An 18,494-nucleotide genomic window follows, 5' to 3' on the forward strand; every position below is an offset into this window, starting at 1 on the left:
TACAATGCACCCCATTAGTACAATACAGCTTTCTTATGATGCCAATGATATACAGTGACTGAAACAACCATTTGGTTTCCTAAACTGTAATAAAAAAGCCATTTTTATGTTGTAAAGTTTCACTTTTAATTTGCTAATTTCTTTGCAGGATTCCCAACAAGTTATAAAGGCAGATTTTAAATTCATTCATTCATTTGACAAACCTTTTTTTAAACCCACAGCTAATAGCTAATAACCAAAAACATTCTACACGCAGAGTTTTATAATAGCAAATTTTTAGAGGTTTTAGGAAAATTGCAAGAATTCCTATCACTCAAATGAGAAACAGGCTTTAGATTACCAGGACAAGTGTGAAGAAGCATTTAAAATGCACGGAGGTTCAGCCAAATAACGAATTCGTAATCTGCATTAGAATATTTTAAAAGAGCTTGCTTGAATTTGGACAAATTTATTGTCCACTATTTCTTTGGAGCTGTTGCCTGACAAAGATGACCTAGGAAGTACTAAGAAAGGAGCCCCTCAGCGGTACACAGAGCTAGTCTGCTGGCTCCGCTGGCGCCCGCCGAGCGCCTGGGATGAACGTCCATCCCCGCATCCCTGAGCACGCCGTGACGAGATCCGAAGGCAGGAAGTGCCCCCCCGGCCCCCGACATTTTGGGGCTGAGTCCCGTGCAATTACCCACCCTCACTGCCCTTGATCTAACAAAGCGGACGGGCGTTGCTCGCGGTCTCCCCAGTTTCCCCTTAACCCCGGCATGTGCCTTGTTTCGCGGCTGAAACTCGGCTTCCCCCGAGGCCGGTCCCGCAGCCCGGGCGGGCTCGGCCGGGGTGGCCGAGGCACGAAGCTCCTCCCGGCAGCCCCACTGCCCGGGGGCGGAGGCAGCTGGCCCGTCCAACCAGCGCCCGGCAGCTCGCCGCTGCTTTGCCTTCTCTTCCCCTTTCCCGGCCAGGATAAGCCTGCCACAAAGAGGAGGGGTTCAAATGAGGCAGCTCCGGGCTGCCTGACGGGACGGCCGGGAGCGCCGAGCGCCCCGCGGGAACGTGCCGCTTCGGACGCGGGACGCAGCCCAGAACCGTCTTGAGCAAGAAAAACGCAGAAGAGGAAAAGAACTGCAGAAGAGGAAAAGAATCCCCAGTACGTCCCGTCTGGTCCCAGCACGGCGCACGCGGACTGCGGGTCGCCGAGGCGATGTCACCGCGGTCGGGCCGCGGCGGCAGCTGCTGACGGGAGCGGCCGAGGAGCGCGGCGAGGAAGCCGAGCAGCCGCGGTAAGGACGGGCACTGCCGGGGGCTGCCGGGCGGGTGCGGCGGGTTCCGTACGCGCGGCTCACAGCTCCCGCTGCACGGAGGGAGCCAATGCAAGCTTATCAGAGTAGGACTGCTCCCTAAGGTAAAGCAGCAAGCCTGCTTATTCACTTCAAAAGAACAAAAAAATACCCCCGACCCTAAACAAAAATCCGTCACATATTAAAATAAAAGTTGTAAATATAGCTGAGACATTATGTGTCAGGCAGTGAAAGCCTTGGTATTATTTTCAAGAGTACGACTTTTTTTTTTTTAATCGTATTTTTGCGCCTTTCTTTGATCTTCACACTTCCTTAAACTTGCCATCCAAACTTGCCAATTTTTCTAGGACATACTATTTTCTAAAGGACTATCTGTCTTAAAGATTTTGAAACCTCCATTCGGTCTTTTTTACACTCATGTCCGATTAGGGAGATACAAAACTTTCTGATACTTAAACAGTCTATAAAGGAAATATTTGAAGTATTTCACAAAAACTTAATTTTACAAAGAAACTAGCATTTATGAGTACATTCATGTAGGCATCAAAGTATTACATGGTCTAACTGCTATTTTTCATGGGTAAAATGAGCCACATTTATTAAAATATGAATCCCTTTAAAGGCTGTTACGGACAATGTGCATGCACACATATGAGCACACTCAGTATGAGCACTTTCTGGTAGTGATTGGATTAAGTGAAAATAAGGTGAGGCCACTGTTAAGGGAAGCAACAACAAAAGCAGTGCTTTCTTTCAGTAATTACATTCCACATCTATGACAGAACTTTAGTAAAGCACAAAGAACAATCCACAAACAACTAAAATTCTTGGTAATCAAGAATATTTGTACTTCTTGTAACTAAAGTTTTTGCCAAAACTTGAAGAAAGTTACACGGCAACAATAGATACATAAACTTCTGCAGTTTCTTTCAGCAACCTATCGGTTGCAACCTATTTCAAAACAAAAGTTTTCCAAGACCTCATGAAGACACTTTCGTTCTGATGTGCTGCTTAATCATCCAATCCCCTCATTAGAAAAAGTATTACCTTTTAAGAAAACTGAAGTGGTGCTTGAACTAAAATTTCAGTTTTAAGAGGGCAGAAAATCTGACAAGAGAATGTCTTCTAACTCGAGTGTCTTAAAGGAATTAATTAGTTAATGCCAGTGTGGCACTTTTTACACTGGAAGGAACTAGTGGCAAAACTGCAAAAGTGATTCCCCCCCCCAAGGTGGAGTTAAATTTTTCAATTCAGTTCTGTATCATGTTTTCATAAACTAGCACTGCATGCTACTATGTGTCAGCCCTTTCCTATGTATTTACTTTAAAACTTAGAGCCCAGCTTTAAAGGTTTTTTTCCAATACATGGAAAAATGTGGTCTACATATTACTGTGCTGTGTTTTCACTGTGAATTGCTGTTTCCTTTAACAAAACAAAAAACAAACAAACAAAAAAAATCACTAGATTTTTCACAGCAATACTTTTCATCGAAAAGCTAAGACGTGAGCTTATTCTAAAAGAAACCCTGCAGCAGTGGACGTCCCTCCTCTTAGAAAAGAGCAAATTTCACACTAAGTTTTAAGATTACCTTTGAGAGGTAAAAATTGACAGGATAATTTAACATAATTCCATGGAATAAAACGTGTAAAGGAGTGAAAAACAGAGCATGACCTCTAAGACAAGGGACAGGGAGTAGGAAAGAAAGCAGATTCAAAAAATTCATACTTGTCTGTCTTATCACAATGGTGTTGTGAAATCCAGATCATATTACTGGCTTGGTGCCTGGAACATGCCAGCTAACTGTAAGTCCACAAACACTGGCTATCAAAGGATTCTATAGAAGCAAAAACCCAAGATTTGTTTTAAAAAAACGCAAAACCAAACCTTCTGATCTTTTCATAGCAGGATTTTACATTTTCAACACCCTTGCTTCATTTGCTTTTATAATGCAATAAAAATGTAAAACTGCAATAATATAAAAATATCTTTCATTATCAAAGACAAAAGTATTAAACAGTAAAGATGTGTTGCTAGCTATTCATGTTTCTTCTTTAGAATGCACAGCTATCAAATTATGTATGAATTCACAATAAAATACAGCAGTTTATCTTCAAGAGAATAAATGCTGTCTTAGTTAACACTATGCCTTTTGTGAACATGCCTCCTTTATATGCCTCAGTGCCTGAGGATTCTGCACAGAAGATGGCATATCAGAGGTACAGAGGAAAAGACAGCCCATCAAAAGGACTCCTGGCCTTGTTTATTAGATATGACCAGCACAAAAACCAGTGATTAACAGTGGTTTAGCATAGCTGAATGAACTCATTTGTATGTGTGGTATCGTTTTTTTCTTCATAGTCAAAGCAACCATTTCAGAAAATATGAGTGTCATGCAAAAGTGTGTGTGTGTTATCCTTTTTATGTATGTGTTTTTCACCTATCTGGGTATTCTGAAAGGCTTTGATGTGTGAGACTAATTACAGTGCATTCAGTTCTGGCATGCTGGACCTACATGAACTCTTAAACAATCCAACCTGTAGACTGTAAGCCCTTCCTCAGTCAGAGCAATTTGTAGAGATGGAAATAAATGGTGAGTGTTGGACCTTGCCTATCCACTCTTTAATTAAATAGAAGTCACCTATTACAAAAAAAAAACCCAACTCACACCACAAAAATAAAACCCTACACAGAAAATGGAGTGAAATATTAAAAGAAATTAACCCCACGATCCTGAAATTAACTTCTAAGGTATGTAATACTCTGGGAGCCTTTTTAGGGAGGCTGAGTGACAATGATTATTGTAAAAACAACAGTTGTTATCCCTAAGATGCAATGACTTAAATGGAGAATCTTGCTTTAGTTTAGTTTCTGAGCATTCCACGTAAGAGTAAGTAATGTAGAAAAGCTACTGCATCACCTTGTTTACAATAATTATGATAGCCCAGTAAACTATTAATGCATCCTTAGTTCCTCAGCTGCAGCATACAAGGCACTAAAAATCTTTCTAACTTGTTAAAGTTTGCTGCTGTGTTCTTCATATACCAGGTTCTCACTATCACTTCTACAAAAGAAACAGGTAGTGTTTTTTATCTTTGCAGCAAACCCAACTATACTGCAATCCAAATAGCTACTCAAGTCCCCAGAAATGCTCTTGTTGTAACATCTGAGTTTTAGTGCAGAAAATTGCCTTCTCTGTAAAGCAGTGTCCAAGGGTAGCGAGAGTGCCATGGATCACATGTTTGAAAGCTGCCTGTCCATGGATCAGTGCATCACAATGTCACATCTATGTTTCTCTGGCTTTGTTGCAGTTTACTATACATAGAAATACAAGAGCAGCAGCAAGAAGCAATTCTGTTACTTTTACCTACTGGGATCTGTTATGTTCCTTATCTGTAGAAATAAGCCATAATGATGCAGTTTAAGATACAAAACTTCTATTCTGGTATGACATCCAGGTAATTATTTTTCATATTTGTCTTAGTTAAGGTGTTCCACGCATGATTCACACAGATCATTATTTTGCTTTGTACTTTTCCAAAATGCTATAGTACAGGTAATGTCTTAAGAATCAAAACCTTTCCTCCTTAAACTGACTTGTAATGTTAAGCAACACATAATAAAGTTCAGTGCTCAGCCACCATCCAGTAGTCTTCCTGCTCTTACTTTTTGCAGGACATTGAAAAGCAAAGATATAAAAAGGACATAGTATAAACTCCTAGACACAAAATGCCAATCTCTTAATGGCTGAAAGACTCAACATTGCAAAACCACTTGAGATCGAGATGAGAATGTTGACACTATACACTCAGGCTTTCATATACACATTTCTTTCCAGAGTAATATGGCAAGTGTTTCTTTTATGAACAAATTTCATTCAACAAAAACCAGCCATAGCATTGAAAAGCTACTGGCAGCATTTTCAGATAAGCTTAATGATTCTATGATTATTTTAAGTAATATTTTTCATCTCATGGAGACAGATCTTCACTTGTACACAGAATTCCACAGGCAAAATATTTCATAAAACCTGAGACAGTTAGCCTGTCTCTTTAGTAAGAATGAGATCCTCCTAGGCATGGCATCAAAACCAACAAATAATGAAAAAAGGTATACAGGTTGGATTATCCAATATTATGCACATTGTAAGTAGCTGAAACCCAAAAAGACCATTGTGCTGACATTGATACCTTTACTGCTCCCTCTTAAGGCAAGCTAATTAAAAATAGAAATTAATATTTACAAAATGGTAATTTTTTCATGTAGAAGTATTTTTACCTTTATAATTTTAGGATCACAATAGCAATTAAACAATACGTTATGAACATTTCTACAATTTAATATTGCAAAATACTGAAATCCTGTTGAAGTACATAAATTTCACGATATTTGTAAAAATTAAAAGGCAACACATTTTGGCTAATGAAAAGCTGCATATAAACAAGACAGAATACAGGACAGAAAAATGTTTCAAAGCAAAGCCAAATTAAGATTTTATTATCATTTTCTCTCTAAAGGACAGAAAAAGCAATCAAGTGCTGAAACATCCAATATCCCTTTCAGAAAATTTATTTCCTCTTTTGTCACCAGATCATGGAAATATCCTTACTTGGATAAACAATGAATAAGCAAACCACCTACTTCCAATTACATACATATATAGGCAAACAGCTGGTATACAAGCCAAAATTTTAACTAAAGCACTTGTGCTGGCTAGGAGTATAAAGCTGCTACAATTATATGCCACACAACAATGCTGCCAAACATTTTCATACAAATGCAGTTATACTGGTAAAAGACAAACAGGAGAAAAAAAAAATTATTTTGCCTCAATAAAAAGTGAAATATACTGCCAAGTAGGGTAGATATACAAAACTGAGGTACATCTGCACTAGGGCAAGTTTGCCCCAACTCAGTTGCTATGAAAAATGCTTTTATGAGTATGCATCTTGAACAGAATCTAGAAATAAAATAATGAAATTACTTCAACTTGATGGTTAACCAAAATAATTACTTTTTAAATGTGCTTCATTCACCTGTATGCTTGTGTGTTAAAGTTTGGTCAGTATGCCTGAGGATAAGAGACAAACAATGCTGTATCTCCAGTAATAATGAAAATTTCCCTCAAACCTGCAAGCGTGCTTTTAGATTGAAAAGTCTACAGCTGCCCAAGTGGAATTTTGCACTGGGAACAAATATGGCCCTAGTGATATAGTTTCCACTCAGTCCCCCTGCAGAAGAGCTACTGGCAGAGGGCAAGGGGAAAGGAGCCAGAGAAACAGGAAGAGCTGCGTGATCAGCAAGCAATGGCAGCAGTCAAGTACAAGGAGTGTGAGCAATTACAGGGCACAGGAGAAAACTGGAAGTTAATGTCCTAGACGTCAGATATGATCTTCCTCTCACCTGGGAAGGAATTGTAATGTCCTAAGAATCTGATGTTCTGCTACTCAAAGAGGAAGGTATTAAAAAAAGCCTTAAATCCTTCCTTAAAATGGTTTCTCTGGCTTCCCTCCCTACTTTCTCTATTCCAGAAAGCTTTTTTGTCCATGAAAGATTAATCATTGAGAATTGCTCAAATGACCATGTTGTGAACTTCATTTTAATCCAACTGCAGAAAGGAAGGAATGCCATTTATTCATGTAGTTGTTCCCAATATGCAACAAATAGCCCTGATACTAAACACATTTTTTTTAACCAAACAAGTACAAACAGTGAGAGACTTACAAAGTTATCATATACAGACTGCAGGAAGGAGGACAGCAGATAACAGTATGATTCTTGTTTCTGTTTGTACTGGGGCATTCTCTAACCAATGTCACTTTCCTTCCACTGATTTTTCTTATAAGAAGAACATCTTAGAAAAGGTGACATGCAGGAAAGATCATGACAGAGAAACATTTCAGGACAGTCTAATTATGCTGATGTCATTCACTGGTGGCCTGCCATCTGCAACCACTGGTCAAACCCTAGAATAGGCTTCCTAGAGAGGGGTCACTCACATGGTCAGGCAGTGGGACTAGATGATCGTTGAGATGCTATGTTATAATGAGGCTGATGAACTCTGGCCCATTACTTTCTTACACAGTTCTTTAAAAAATCAGGAGAAAAATCTGTTACATGTCGCTCTTTCTTCAGCTATGGGCACCCCAAAGCCATACTCAAAGCAGAGAGATGCTCATATGAGATGCTGTAACAGACAGAAGTGAACTCTGAGGAAAAAAGAGCTTCTTTTCAGTAGTCACAATAAGTACAGGTTGGGGGGGGGGGGGGAAGGATATTAGAACTCCAACATCAAAATAAAACTATTTTACACCTACACGCAAGAAACATTTGCGAAACCAGTCATCTGTGCAGGAACAGGAGGCCTGGAAAACTTCCAGGTTTTCCAAGTGTGACCTGCTGTGCAAATGCTGATTATGCAAGTTAAAGTTGTCTGGGGTGAATTTATGTTCCCTATTTTCCAAGACTCCAAATAGCATTGCTTTACTTGCAGAAACCATGTCAAACTCCAGATTTTTATCTGACATGTTTTCAAGATTTTTGAAAAGTCCTGTACAGCACAACTCCTTTCTACTTGCAAAATTAAAATTAGTTTATTCCAAAAAAGAAACTGAGGCAAAAGTATATAACAAAAATTTTTAAGAAGGATTAAGTTCTAGTCACTTTGAATCTTTTGCAGAAACATCTATTGTTTATTTCATAAAAACAGAAAAACACAAATGACAACCATATCTTTTCTCAGTAAGAATAATAAAGGATGCATATCCAGCACTAGCTTGACATTAAAAAAAAAAAACAAAAAAAAACCTCTTAAAAGTCTGCAGCTGCCTAGAGTCATAAAACAGTTTAGATTGGATGGGACCTTATCTTCGTCTTACAGAGCAAGTCCAGTTTCAGCATTTGATCAGCCTGCTCATAGCCTTACCTAAATCAAAACTTCATATATTTTTAGGAATGGAGATTCTACCACCTGTTTGGGTGACTGCTTCAGTCCTCAGTCACCCTCACAGTGAAGTTCAAATAAAACCCATTTTTTTCCTGAGGTAATTTGTATCCGCCATATACTTTCACTGCACTTCCAAAAGGAATTTATCTTCTTTACAAACACCATTTAAGTAGCTGAACATGTGTCTTTCTTTACCTTCTCACCTGGAGGCTACACAAACCTCTCTCTTTCTGCTGCTGTTCATTCATCATGTCTGCCAGCCTCCAGCTAGCCATGCTGGGTGTACTCAGCTGGACTCACTCCAGTTGCTCACAGCTGTTACTATCACCATTTCATGCAATTTAAAAAAACTAATGTACCAGAGATGAGCAAACAGTAAGGTGATAGATACTTAAATATTCAATGATTATTCCATGAGAAATATTTTAGAAGCAAAGAAATAACGCTACAGCAACACTACACCTTGGTTTAAAAGTATCTGACTTTATGCACTGAAAAAACTCCAACACTGCATTTTTCATTCGTTTTATTTAAGAAAACTAGGTTGCATATACACATGAGCATTAAAAATCAACAATGAAAAGGTTTTAGAAGTACATGACATCAAAGTGCTGATAAAGTAGCTGATAAGAGAGTGGTTTGTGACGGTATTTCTGGCAGCAGTGACAATGCTAAGCCCATATTTCCAAGTCTACTGTTGCCCACAAAGTTCTGGTATTGATTTATTTTTTGAGAGATTGTGAGGGCCTCAGCTGTCCACCTTGAATATGAATCTGCATGGAGAATTAAGTTAGGGCAATTTCACCGAAGGGCAACTGTTGCAGTATGCCAGTAGACACTACCAGCTGATTTAAATCACCATGCAGTGCCACTGTCCACCATGCACGTATGCAGCTACTTTTCTCCTTTCAAGAAGGGACTCTGAAGTGAGATGACTAGGCTGAGTTTAGAGACCGTCTCCAGTGAGAGTCACAGTAAATGTTTCAGTTATAAATTCTACTAGTCTAGAAAAATAACAGATTTTACTGCCTATTATATCTGAGTAGTAGAGTTTTTAACTTACAGTTATTAAGGACCAATGTAAAATAAGTTTTTCCTTTTCTTTAAAGCAATGGAGATTCAATACTGCTGAATAAAGTAAAATTGTTACATGCCACCTAAGCTGTATGTCTTGCAATGTATATACAGTTCTAAAATACTGCAAATTAACAGTTTGATATTTTTAGAACTTTTAGCAGCGTTAATACATATATTAACTTACATTATGTTTACATTTAAAGGTTGTATTTATAACTGTAAAAAATTGAAAGTGTAATTAATATTTAAATGAAAACGCCAATCCTGGAAACTTTTGTGGTATTTGCCTGGAAGTAAGGAATCTTAAAATCCTTGTATTTATTGCTTACTTTCTTATGGTTCTTGGCAGGCTTTAGATGAACTAGCAACTAGTAACTACAGTTCTGACCACAGAAAGATACAACTACTCCTCATGATGTCCCCTTTAATCAACACAAGTTGATGCTGGACCTCGTTTGTACAAACAGTTACTATGTACTATTTTGTAAGTTTTAGAAGAGATGATAATTTGTAAATTCACACTTATTTCCTACTCATTACTGTTAAATTTATTTTAAAACAGATTTTACTAAATTCTTTGCAGAAGAATATTTGACCGGAACTAGAGGATCATGATGACAACAAGATTCATCTGTTTAATACTAGTAACTGTTGTGGGAGTTACTACAAATGAAACACAGGAATTTGAAGGCAATGACAAGGAAAAAGCTCAAGAATTCATTTATATGAATAGATATAAGCGTTCCAGTGACACACAGGATAAATGCACTTACACCTTTATTGTACCTCAGCAGAGAGTGACAGGTGCCATTTGTGTTAATTCTAAGGAGCCTGAAGTTCTGCTTGAAAACAGGGTAAATAAACAAGAACTACAGTTACTTAACAATGAACTTCTTAAACAAAAGAGACAAATAGAAACTCTTCAGCAACTGGTAGAGGTGGATGGTGGAATTGTTAATGAAGTTAAACTGTTAAGAAAAGAGAGCAGAAATATGAATTCTCGTGTCACACAACTCTACATGCAGCTATTACATGAAATTATCCGAAAACGTGACAACGCCTTAGAACTTTCTCAACTTGAAAATAAGATTTTGAACCAAACTGCAGACATGTTGCAGCTTGCAAACAAATACAAAGACTTAGAGCACAAGTATCAACATTTGATGTCAATCGCCAACAATCAGACAATAATAATTGCCCAGCTGGAAGAACATTGTCAAAGAATGCCCTCCATAAAGCCACTGCCACAAACTCCACAACCACCAATTAAAGTGTACCAGCCTCCTACTTACAATCGCATTAATAACCAGATATCTACTAATGAGATTCAAAGTGATCAGAACTTAAAGGTTCTGCCACCTACCTTACCAACCATGCCTGCAGTTACTAGTATTCCAACTTCAACTGATAAACCATCTGGTAAGTAATATTATTGATACATTTACATTATTTTATGCTAATATGCAGTGGGCAACATTTTTATTGTAGTCAGTATTTATTTAGTTAGTGAATTTTACATACATGCTGTAGTAGAAACACAGAAAGAAAGCAAAAAAAAAAAACTATGAATGTCGAAGACACTCTAAGCCCCACATATTTTTCTCATGTTACTTTGCTAAGGCAAACCCATCATTTATATTACATGTATAAGATAAAGGACTTTCAGAAAAATCTTACAGTTCAAGTAATCTAAATCTTATTTACTTTGCTCAAGACTGAGCTGCTACAATTCATGACATCTGAAGGAGTTTGACACTGTGTAAACATATGAAATTATTACAAGTTTTTGATATAGCATCTGATAATGTGCTTGTGTAATTAAAAAAGGAGTAAGTATCTCCTTACTTTATATGGAAGACTTGTGCTGTAGACAGAAGCAGAAGGAAGTAAGTGGTGGAATAATAACAGGATATTATACAGCCCTTATTAAGAGTCTTAGGAGTTCTGCCACAAGCATGATTTGATGATGTGAAATCACATTAGAGATCAACTGATCTACGTGATAACAAAATAACTGGCAAAGAACTCACTTTCACCTATGGTCCGCCATTTGAAACAAAAAACCCAAACACACACCTATTCAGGTATGTGTTCAGTGCTCTTCCCTGTGTGGACAACACGACCTTCTTCAGAAAAAAGATGAGAGTCATAGAGATTTCTGAACTCAGAGCTAACTGAAATAGAGCAATGAAGGGGAACTGCACTCAATATATTTCATGGCTATTTGCAAAATATTCCAATGGACATCAACAAACTTTTAGGACTACCCAATAATGCAACTGCCACATGTTCAAAACCAAACAACCCCTGTATTGTTTCTCCATAGAAATACTCACAATGAAAGAAACTTGAACAAGTAAGCACTGAGTCTCTTGAGTCTATAAGTCTCTACATCATTTTGCTAAAGCAGTATTTTCACAGAATTGCCAAAGATAGTGCAGCAAAGCCTGCACCTGATCACAGCCAACCAGTGCAATGAAAACAGGAGTGAAATACAAGAAAAATAGTAAATATCTTCTATTAATCTGTTGAAAGTCTCCCTTTCTCAAAAAGTAGTAGACCAGTATTCTCTCTATCACACACTTATTACAGTCTTACTAGTCTCAGCAGCTTCACAATTAACTTTGTTCACACTTTTTTCTGGTTGTGGTTTTTTTGTTGGTTTTTTTTGGTAGATGCCTCATTCCTGAAAGTGTCAAAGACCAGGCTGGATGGGGCTTGGAGCAGCCTGGTCTAGTGGAAGATGTCCATGCCTGTGGAAAGGAGGTGGAATGAAACAAACTTTAAGATCCCTTCCAGCCCAAGCCTTTCTGTGATTCTACAACTCCCTAAAGACAATTTTATCAAAACTACCTCCCTTGAAAGTCAGGGTGCTCTCACTTTTTCATGGGAAAATACCCTAGCTAAAATTTTTACTACCTGACAAAAAAGTACTTGTCACTAAAAAGTAGTAGCAAATTCTACTTTGATGTACTTCTAATAGTTCATCTTAAATCACTTTCAGAAAAAAGATTCACGTGGAGTAGAGCACTGCTGCTGTGTGCCATAAAAGAAAGTGTAAATACTACATTGCGTACTGCTATATATTTTTTTACAAAGACAAGGTCAAAGCTGTTTGACTATTTAGAAGTTCTTCAATAATTACTTACTTTTTGTTTTTAGTCAGTGCCACTACACATTGTGATAAAATAATGAGTACTAATAATTTAAATTCCTCTGGTTTAACTTTTTTTTCCCCACCTCTCATAAAGAGCCATGCAATGGGTGTGACAAGAGCATGGCATCTATATCTAACTGACAGAAATCTAAACAGCTCCAAAAGAAGTGGAGAAGGGTCTTATAAGCACAGCTCCAGGTACAGTCTCTGATTATGACTGAGGCAACAAGAACACAACATCCACAGAACAAAGACTTGGAACTCCTCTTTGTACACTGACTTACTGATTAAAATAGTTAAAAATACCAAAACCTCAGTGCTTTAATCTCCAAAACACCGAGATTATTTCTATAAAACTAATTTATTTCTAAAGCATTTGTTGAGTACCATTAGTAGTGTTGGACAATGAATATGAAAAACGGTAGGACTGAAATAATTTAGAACAGAAATTACTCTTGATAGTATTGTATGCTTCAGTAAGGCTCTTAGTCAGACAATCTGACAAGCCTTACTCCTTCAGTGGGCAGGGAGTATCAATCCAGGGGCTCTAATCTCTAATCTTGATGATTCTTGTTGACTTCACTCTTCTGCTAAGGAATCAAGGCAGGTGATATTTCTGAATATCTCAGAATCATTAACACAATCTATTATACCACTGGAGAAAATTTATTGAAACAAACAGGAATATAAGATACTTTCAAAAAGTATAAGCTCTTTATAGACTCTCTTGAACTGAAAACAAGACTATGTTAACTGCAATTTCTGTGAATTCAAAGTATATTGAGTCAAGTCATTTATATAAAGTTTCTCTCACAAGCACCCTATGTTAAAAAGAAAAAAAAATCTTAATTTCTATGTTACCTTTTAATTTATTAAGGTGGCAGCAGTAAGACCTACAGCCTGAATTTATGTTGCTGCTTCCACAGTTAATGCCTGTGCCAGTGACATTTTTGGGGATCAAAAAAGCTGAATTTCTCAAAGACAGAATCAAGGTCAAACTTACTGTTTTGTTTTCTAAAGGAAATTCTTACTTATCTATGCAGTCATTCTTATTTAGTTTCTTTGAATATATAATTGATGGTAAAAGTACCAGTGCAGCTGCCTTAAAAGTATTTCTTTTTCAAAATCTACCTTTACCAGTAACTCATTATGAAACGTTCCAGAAATAACGTTACAATAAATGGACTGGTTTGAAAACACTTGGTGGATACTCGTCCTTTAATAAGAGGAAAAACAAATATGCTATTCAGTGAAACCAAACTAGTACAAAAAGCTACCAACTCAAATACTGCCCTGCTTTAAAGAAATGCTCAGTGGCAGCTTGATGCAGAGCCTTTCTGTTTTGACACAGGGCCCTGGAGAGACTGTCTACAAGCATTAGAAGACGGCCATGACACAAGCTCCATCTATCTTGTAAAACCAGAAAACACAAACCAGCTTATGCAGGTCTGGTGTGACCAACGGCATGACCCCGGTGGCTGGACTGTCATTCAGAGACGGCTGGACGGCTCTGTCAACTTTTTCAGGAACTGGGAAACATACAAGGTTAGGACAAGAGAGCCAATTAATATTTTCCACCCTCTAGAACTTACTGATAAAGTTAATTTAAACGGGTGGTTTTAGAGTCTGGCCAAGAGCCTACTTGAAAAAGAACTTGTCTGTTTACCCTTCCAGAAGAGGAAGTCTCTATAAAATAAGTTAGTGCAGTTTTCTGCTTAGGAATACTCTCAGATTTACCACTAACACAGATGCAGGATATTAACCTGCTTCTCTTGCTTCCTTTACAGCAAGGATTTGGTAATATAGATGGAGAATATTGGCTTGGATTAGAAAACATTTATTGGTTAACAAATCAAGGCAACTACAAACTGCTCATAACAATGGAAGACTGGTCAGGTCGAAAAGTATTTGCTGAGTACGCCAGCTTCAGATTGGAGCCAGAGAGTGAGTACTACAAGCTGAGACTGGGACGCTACAACGGCAATGCGGGAGATTCTTTCACTTGGCACAACGGCAAACAGTTCACCACGCTAGACCGGGACCACGACGTATATACAGGTAGGAGGTCCCTCTCAGCTGCCTTGCCATCTTTGCGCTTACATCCCTGTCCCCTGCCACCCCCTTTTATCTCTTTTGAAAAAGGAAAAATACTTACGGTCATACATACAGAAAAACAAAAAAAAATTTGCACTTACAAAGGGATTTGTCAATTAGTACCTTATGAAATACAAACTGATGTGTCAACCCTTGTATATACTAACAGCAAAATTAAAAGTTTTTACACTAGACAATGGTCTGTAAAATACACTATGAATGGTTAGTTGACACAGTAACACCCGCTGATTTTTCAGGCAAGAGAAAGTAACAAAAAAGGTTCTATCTGTAGAACCTAACTACTTAGCTGGTTCATGAAGAAGCCCAAGTTCACTTTGTACCACAGGATACCTACATGTTAAACATACTAAAAAAAGCCCAGATCAGCCAGCCAACCATCCAGACAGTGAAGTCTGGTACTTTGCTTGCTTGCTTTAAGAGTTTTCATTTACTTCTCAGCCTGAACTGGAGCTTTCTTTTGCAGGTAACTGTGCTCATTACCAGAAGGGAGGATGGTGGTACAATGCATGTGCTCACTCAAATCTCAATGGAGTCTGGTATCGTGGAGGACACTACCGCAGTCGATACCAGGATGGTGTTTACTGGGCTGAATTCCGGGGAGGATCATATTCACTAAAGAAAGTTGTTATGATGATAAGACCTAACCCTAACACATTTCACTGAAATAACTCTTCTCTTGGTTTGCTTTGTTGTTCTAAAAATCACATAAAGCTATGATTTTATTACCTGAAATTATCTTTTCAGAAATGAGGAATGTAAGATACTGTACATTTATTGATAAGGTATGAGGGCTTGTATATTATATTTTCAAGAATCATCCCCAGAAAAAGAGCTGAAGAAAAGGAACTGTAATAACATTCAGAACACCTCTTGGTCCTACTGGAACTTGCAGTTTAGATGAAAACTGTAGATAAACTTCCTGGTTTTTATTCCCTGTAAATTAAGTTTGGATGATAAAAATATTGCCACCGCATTTAAGTATTTTTGTATGTTATGTATAAATATTCTCAAATACAGGAAATACTACAAACTGTACAGTAAGAGTTTAATTATTATTATTGTTATTATAAGCAATCATTTGACACAGGAATCATATCCTTTGAACTAGGTAGCTGGTATATGTACATTAGTGTAATGATTATGTAATCTTTGTTAACTACCATGAATAAAGTTAGAACTATATAATTCTGTTTTGAGAGCAGATACTCAAACCATTATTGTCCTGATAAATCTGGCCTTTTCCCTTCCCTATGTACATTTAAATAATCTGCTCCTATAAAAGTTCACCATTAATTCAAATATTTTAGATTAAAAACATTAATTATTTCTTACCAAAATGAAGTAGCTACTTGCATATGGAAATTAATCCAGATTTATAATAGGTATTCTGTGCTCTATAGCCAACAAGTTATACTACACAACTGTTACAGTATTTTGTACCCGACTTCAGTGATTACCTGCTGTGTAGCCTCTATATTCAGAAATGGCTGGATATAAATTAAAGGGTCTATCCAACTTTGCAGGCAAATGATGGATACCAATTTATAAGCTATTTAATAACCTTAGCCTTTAGATAAAAAATTATATAGAGAATTTATCCATAGCAAAAAAAGTTATTTTAAACATATTTCACAATTATTACTGTCAAATTATTAAACAGATTTACTCATATTTAGAGGTCAGTCATACTTATGAAATACAGACTGGAATAATTCTAATATTCTTCTGAGATACGTTTCTGTAACACATTGTCAACACACCCATTACAAACAAACAAACTACTACAAAAAATACAAGTTAAAGAATGCATAAAAGAGGCAGAGTGAAAGCCTCTAGAAGGTCAACCTGTATGACACTGAGTGTTTGTGTGTGTTTGCATACTTTTCCCTTATTACCTCATCACATCTTTACCACAGTATGATGTGTGATGTAGCATGTGCTGTATATAACTCAAAGTAGGGTTTTTAATATATTAGATTACCCCTGTAATATTGTAACCCTTAATAAAGTACCAAATGTTATGTTGAGATTTCATCTTGTTGTAGTTCAGATTACTACACAATAGTCAGCCTCTGATTCAAACAAACTCTGATATGCAACCACTGTTGATGTGTGTTAAGTGTTGAAATATTGTAACATAAAAAAGCAAAACAATTTTCACCTGAAAAAAATACAGAATTTCCACACAGCCCAAGGAGGAGCAACTTTTTGAGGGTTATATGAAACATTCACATTTTCCAAAAAGTATTCAAGCTTTATCTTCCATGGGGTTATCTACTCAATTCTGGAAAAGATTTGTATTTTAGATTAGAAATATTAAATGCACCTACTGGCCCTTCATAAAGCCTGGCTGCAATACTCTTACAATTACTAGCATTAAGGCTACTTCATGCTTGGTTTGAGGAAAGAACACAGAGAAGTTCAGGTATCCACTGTGCAGATCTCAAGATGAGGCATCCACTAGAAAAGCTATTACCGTTGCTCTTCTGTAGCTGGAGATATGGCTGGAAATGCATCTTCATAGTATACACTCAAAATAGGCTTTAAACCCGCATTCAAGCTGACAGTCTTTTGTTAAAATAATAATATTTCTTAACCTTTTACCTAAAAGGTGAGTCATTTACCTAGATACTCGTCCATGTAATTAAAAAAGATAATGCACAGAAGTCAGTCCATGATTACCTAGAGATACCATATGTGAGAAAAGAACTTATAAATTTTTTACATAAAATTAGTATATTTGCATAAAATCATTTTAAACACAGAGCCTGGCACATCAAAAGTAATTAAACATTAGGGATTTGGAACTTATACTGTGAAGTTATTGGCAAGTACATTGGCAGAACCACAGATTTCACTATGCTTATTTAAAAAAAAAAAACAAAAAACACACACAACAGGTGCACTAGGTCCACCTACTGTAGAAGCTTACATTACTACAAACTGTGAAAGGCCTTAGTTTTTCCCATTTCCCTAATTATTTCCAAAGCTTTCAATTACATTACTTCATTGCTCCCCAAATGTACATCTTTGGCAACCCTGCAGTCTAAAAATTCCATACCATACACTTCATTAGAAAATGATACCATTCCTATCATTAGCAAAAGCACATTAGGTGGCTTTATGCAAGAGAGAATTGCAGCCCTATAGAGAAGATCACTAGCAACTGCAATTCTCCTGTAAATCTCCATTTCAAGCTGTGCCATAGGAAACTGACATTGCTCTTCTGAATTTTTGAAATATCTCTACCTTTTTCAGAAGTGTAAAGAAGATGCTGTCAAACTAATACATTATCTATCTATCAGGAATGAAACAATGGGGCTCCACCTATAGCATTTAGACAAAAGGCTGTCACAAGATTGATGTAACCTGAGAAGACAACTAGTTATTCTTTTGTATACACATTTCCAAAAAATTCTTTCCTGAAACTGTTCAATTGTCATTCAAAGTTATCATAATTACCCCCACTGTTACATTCCAAGTGGAAAAGAAGCAAACAGTGCAACAAATCTATAGATTATAAGATCATACCCAACTTTGTTTGTTCTGTGACATACAGAGACAATCTAAAAGATCACCAGCAGTGAAGACAAGAAAACACTATAACAAGCAATTACAGCCATGAATTTTCAAAACAATGAGAGTGCTATTTTTTCCTAAATCACACTGTGGCTAAACACTTCCAACAGTTCACATCATAGCCTTGCCAATCTCATGATTTGTTTTTTTCTTTCTTTCTCTCTCCCTTTTAAAAATTGAAAGACCTGTCTGAAAACAAAACAACTGTTGGATGTTTAACAGGTACTTTTAAACACAGTAAATACTAGTCTCTCATATTATAGCCTGAGGTTGGAAACGTAACAGTAGTTGTCTCCTGTATTCATCTGGTTACACAAAATGTCCAACTGCACCTCTC

At 37.1% G+C, this 18,494-nt stretch overlaps 2 protein-coding genes across 4 annotated transcripts in view; one reads left to right on the forward strand and one right to left on the reverse strand.

The window, feature by feature from the left end:
* The window catches only part of RALGPS1 (Ral GEF with PH domain and SH3 binding motif 1), a 75,235-nt gene that overhangs the window by 39,572 nt on the left and 17,169 nt on the right, over positions 1–18,494 (reverse strand). The window lies entirely within an intron of this gene.
* Positions 982–16,605, forward strand: ANGPTL2 (angiopoietin like 2). 3 transcript variants are annotated; one of them, XM_058818326.1, is made up of 6 exons: positions 982–1,268; positions 4,595–4,741; positions 9,869–10,725; positions 13,815–14,008; positions 14,251–14,521; positions 15,042–16,605. In XM_058818326.1, the coding sequence occupies exons 3-6, from the start codon at positions 9,918–9,920 to the stop codon at positions 15,239–15,241; spliced, it is 1,473 nt and encodes a 490-aa protein (XP_058674309.1). In that variant the 5' UTR covers positions 982–1,268; positions 4,595–4,741; positions 9,869–9,917; the 3' UTR covers positions 15,242–16,605. The 3 variants fall into 3 exon arrangements, with proteins under 3 accessions (XP_058674309.1, XP_058674307.1, XP_058674308.1); XM_058818324.1 differs by lacking the exon at positions 4,595–4,741; XM_058818325.1 differs by lacking the exon at positions 4,595–4,741 and having other exon boundaries at positions 9,890–10,725.

Source organism: Ammospiza caudacuta, chromosome 21 (genome assembly GCF_027887145.1).
Source record: "Ammospiza caudacuta isolate bAmmCau1 chromosome 21, bAmmCau1.pri, whole genome shotgun sequence".
NCBI classification, from domain to species: domain Eukaryota; kingdom Metazoa; phylum Chordata; class Aves; order Passeriformes; family Passerellidae; genus Ammospiza; species Ammospiza caudacuta.

Bases quoted from the DNA above. Each gene is read 5' to 3' on its own strand.
- ANGPTL2 (XM_058818326.1), top strand. From the start codon at position 9,918: ATGATGACAACAAGATTCATCTGTTTAATACTAGTAACTGTTGTGGGA. The intron at 10,726-13,814 runs GTAAGTAATATT...GTTTTGACACAG, and splicing joins TTCAACTGATAAACCATCTG to GGCCCTGGAGAGACTGTCTA. The intron at 14,522-15,041 runs GTAGGAGGTCCC...TTTCTTTTGCAG, and splicing joins GGACCACGACGTATATACAG to GTAACTGTGCTCATTACCAG.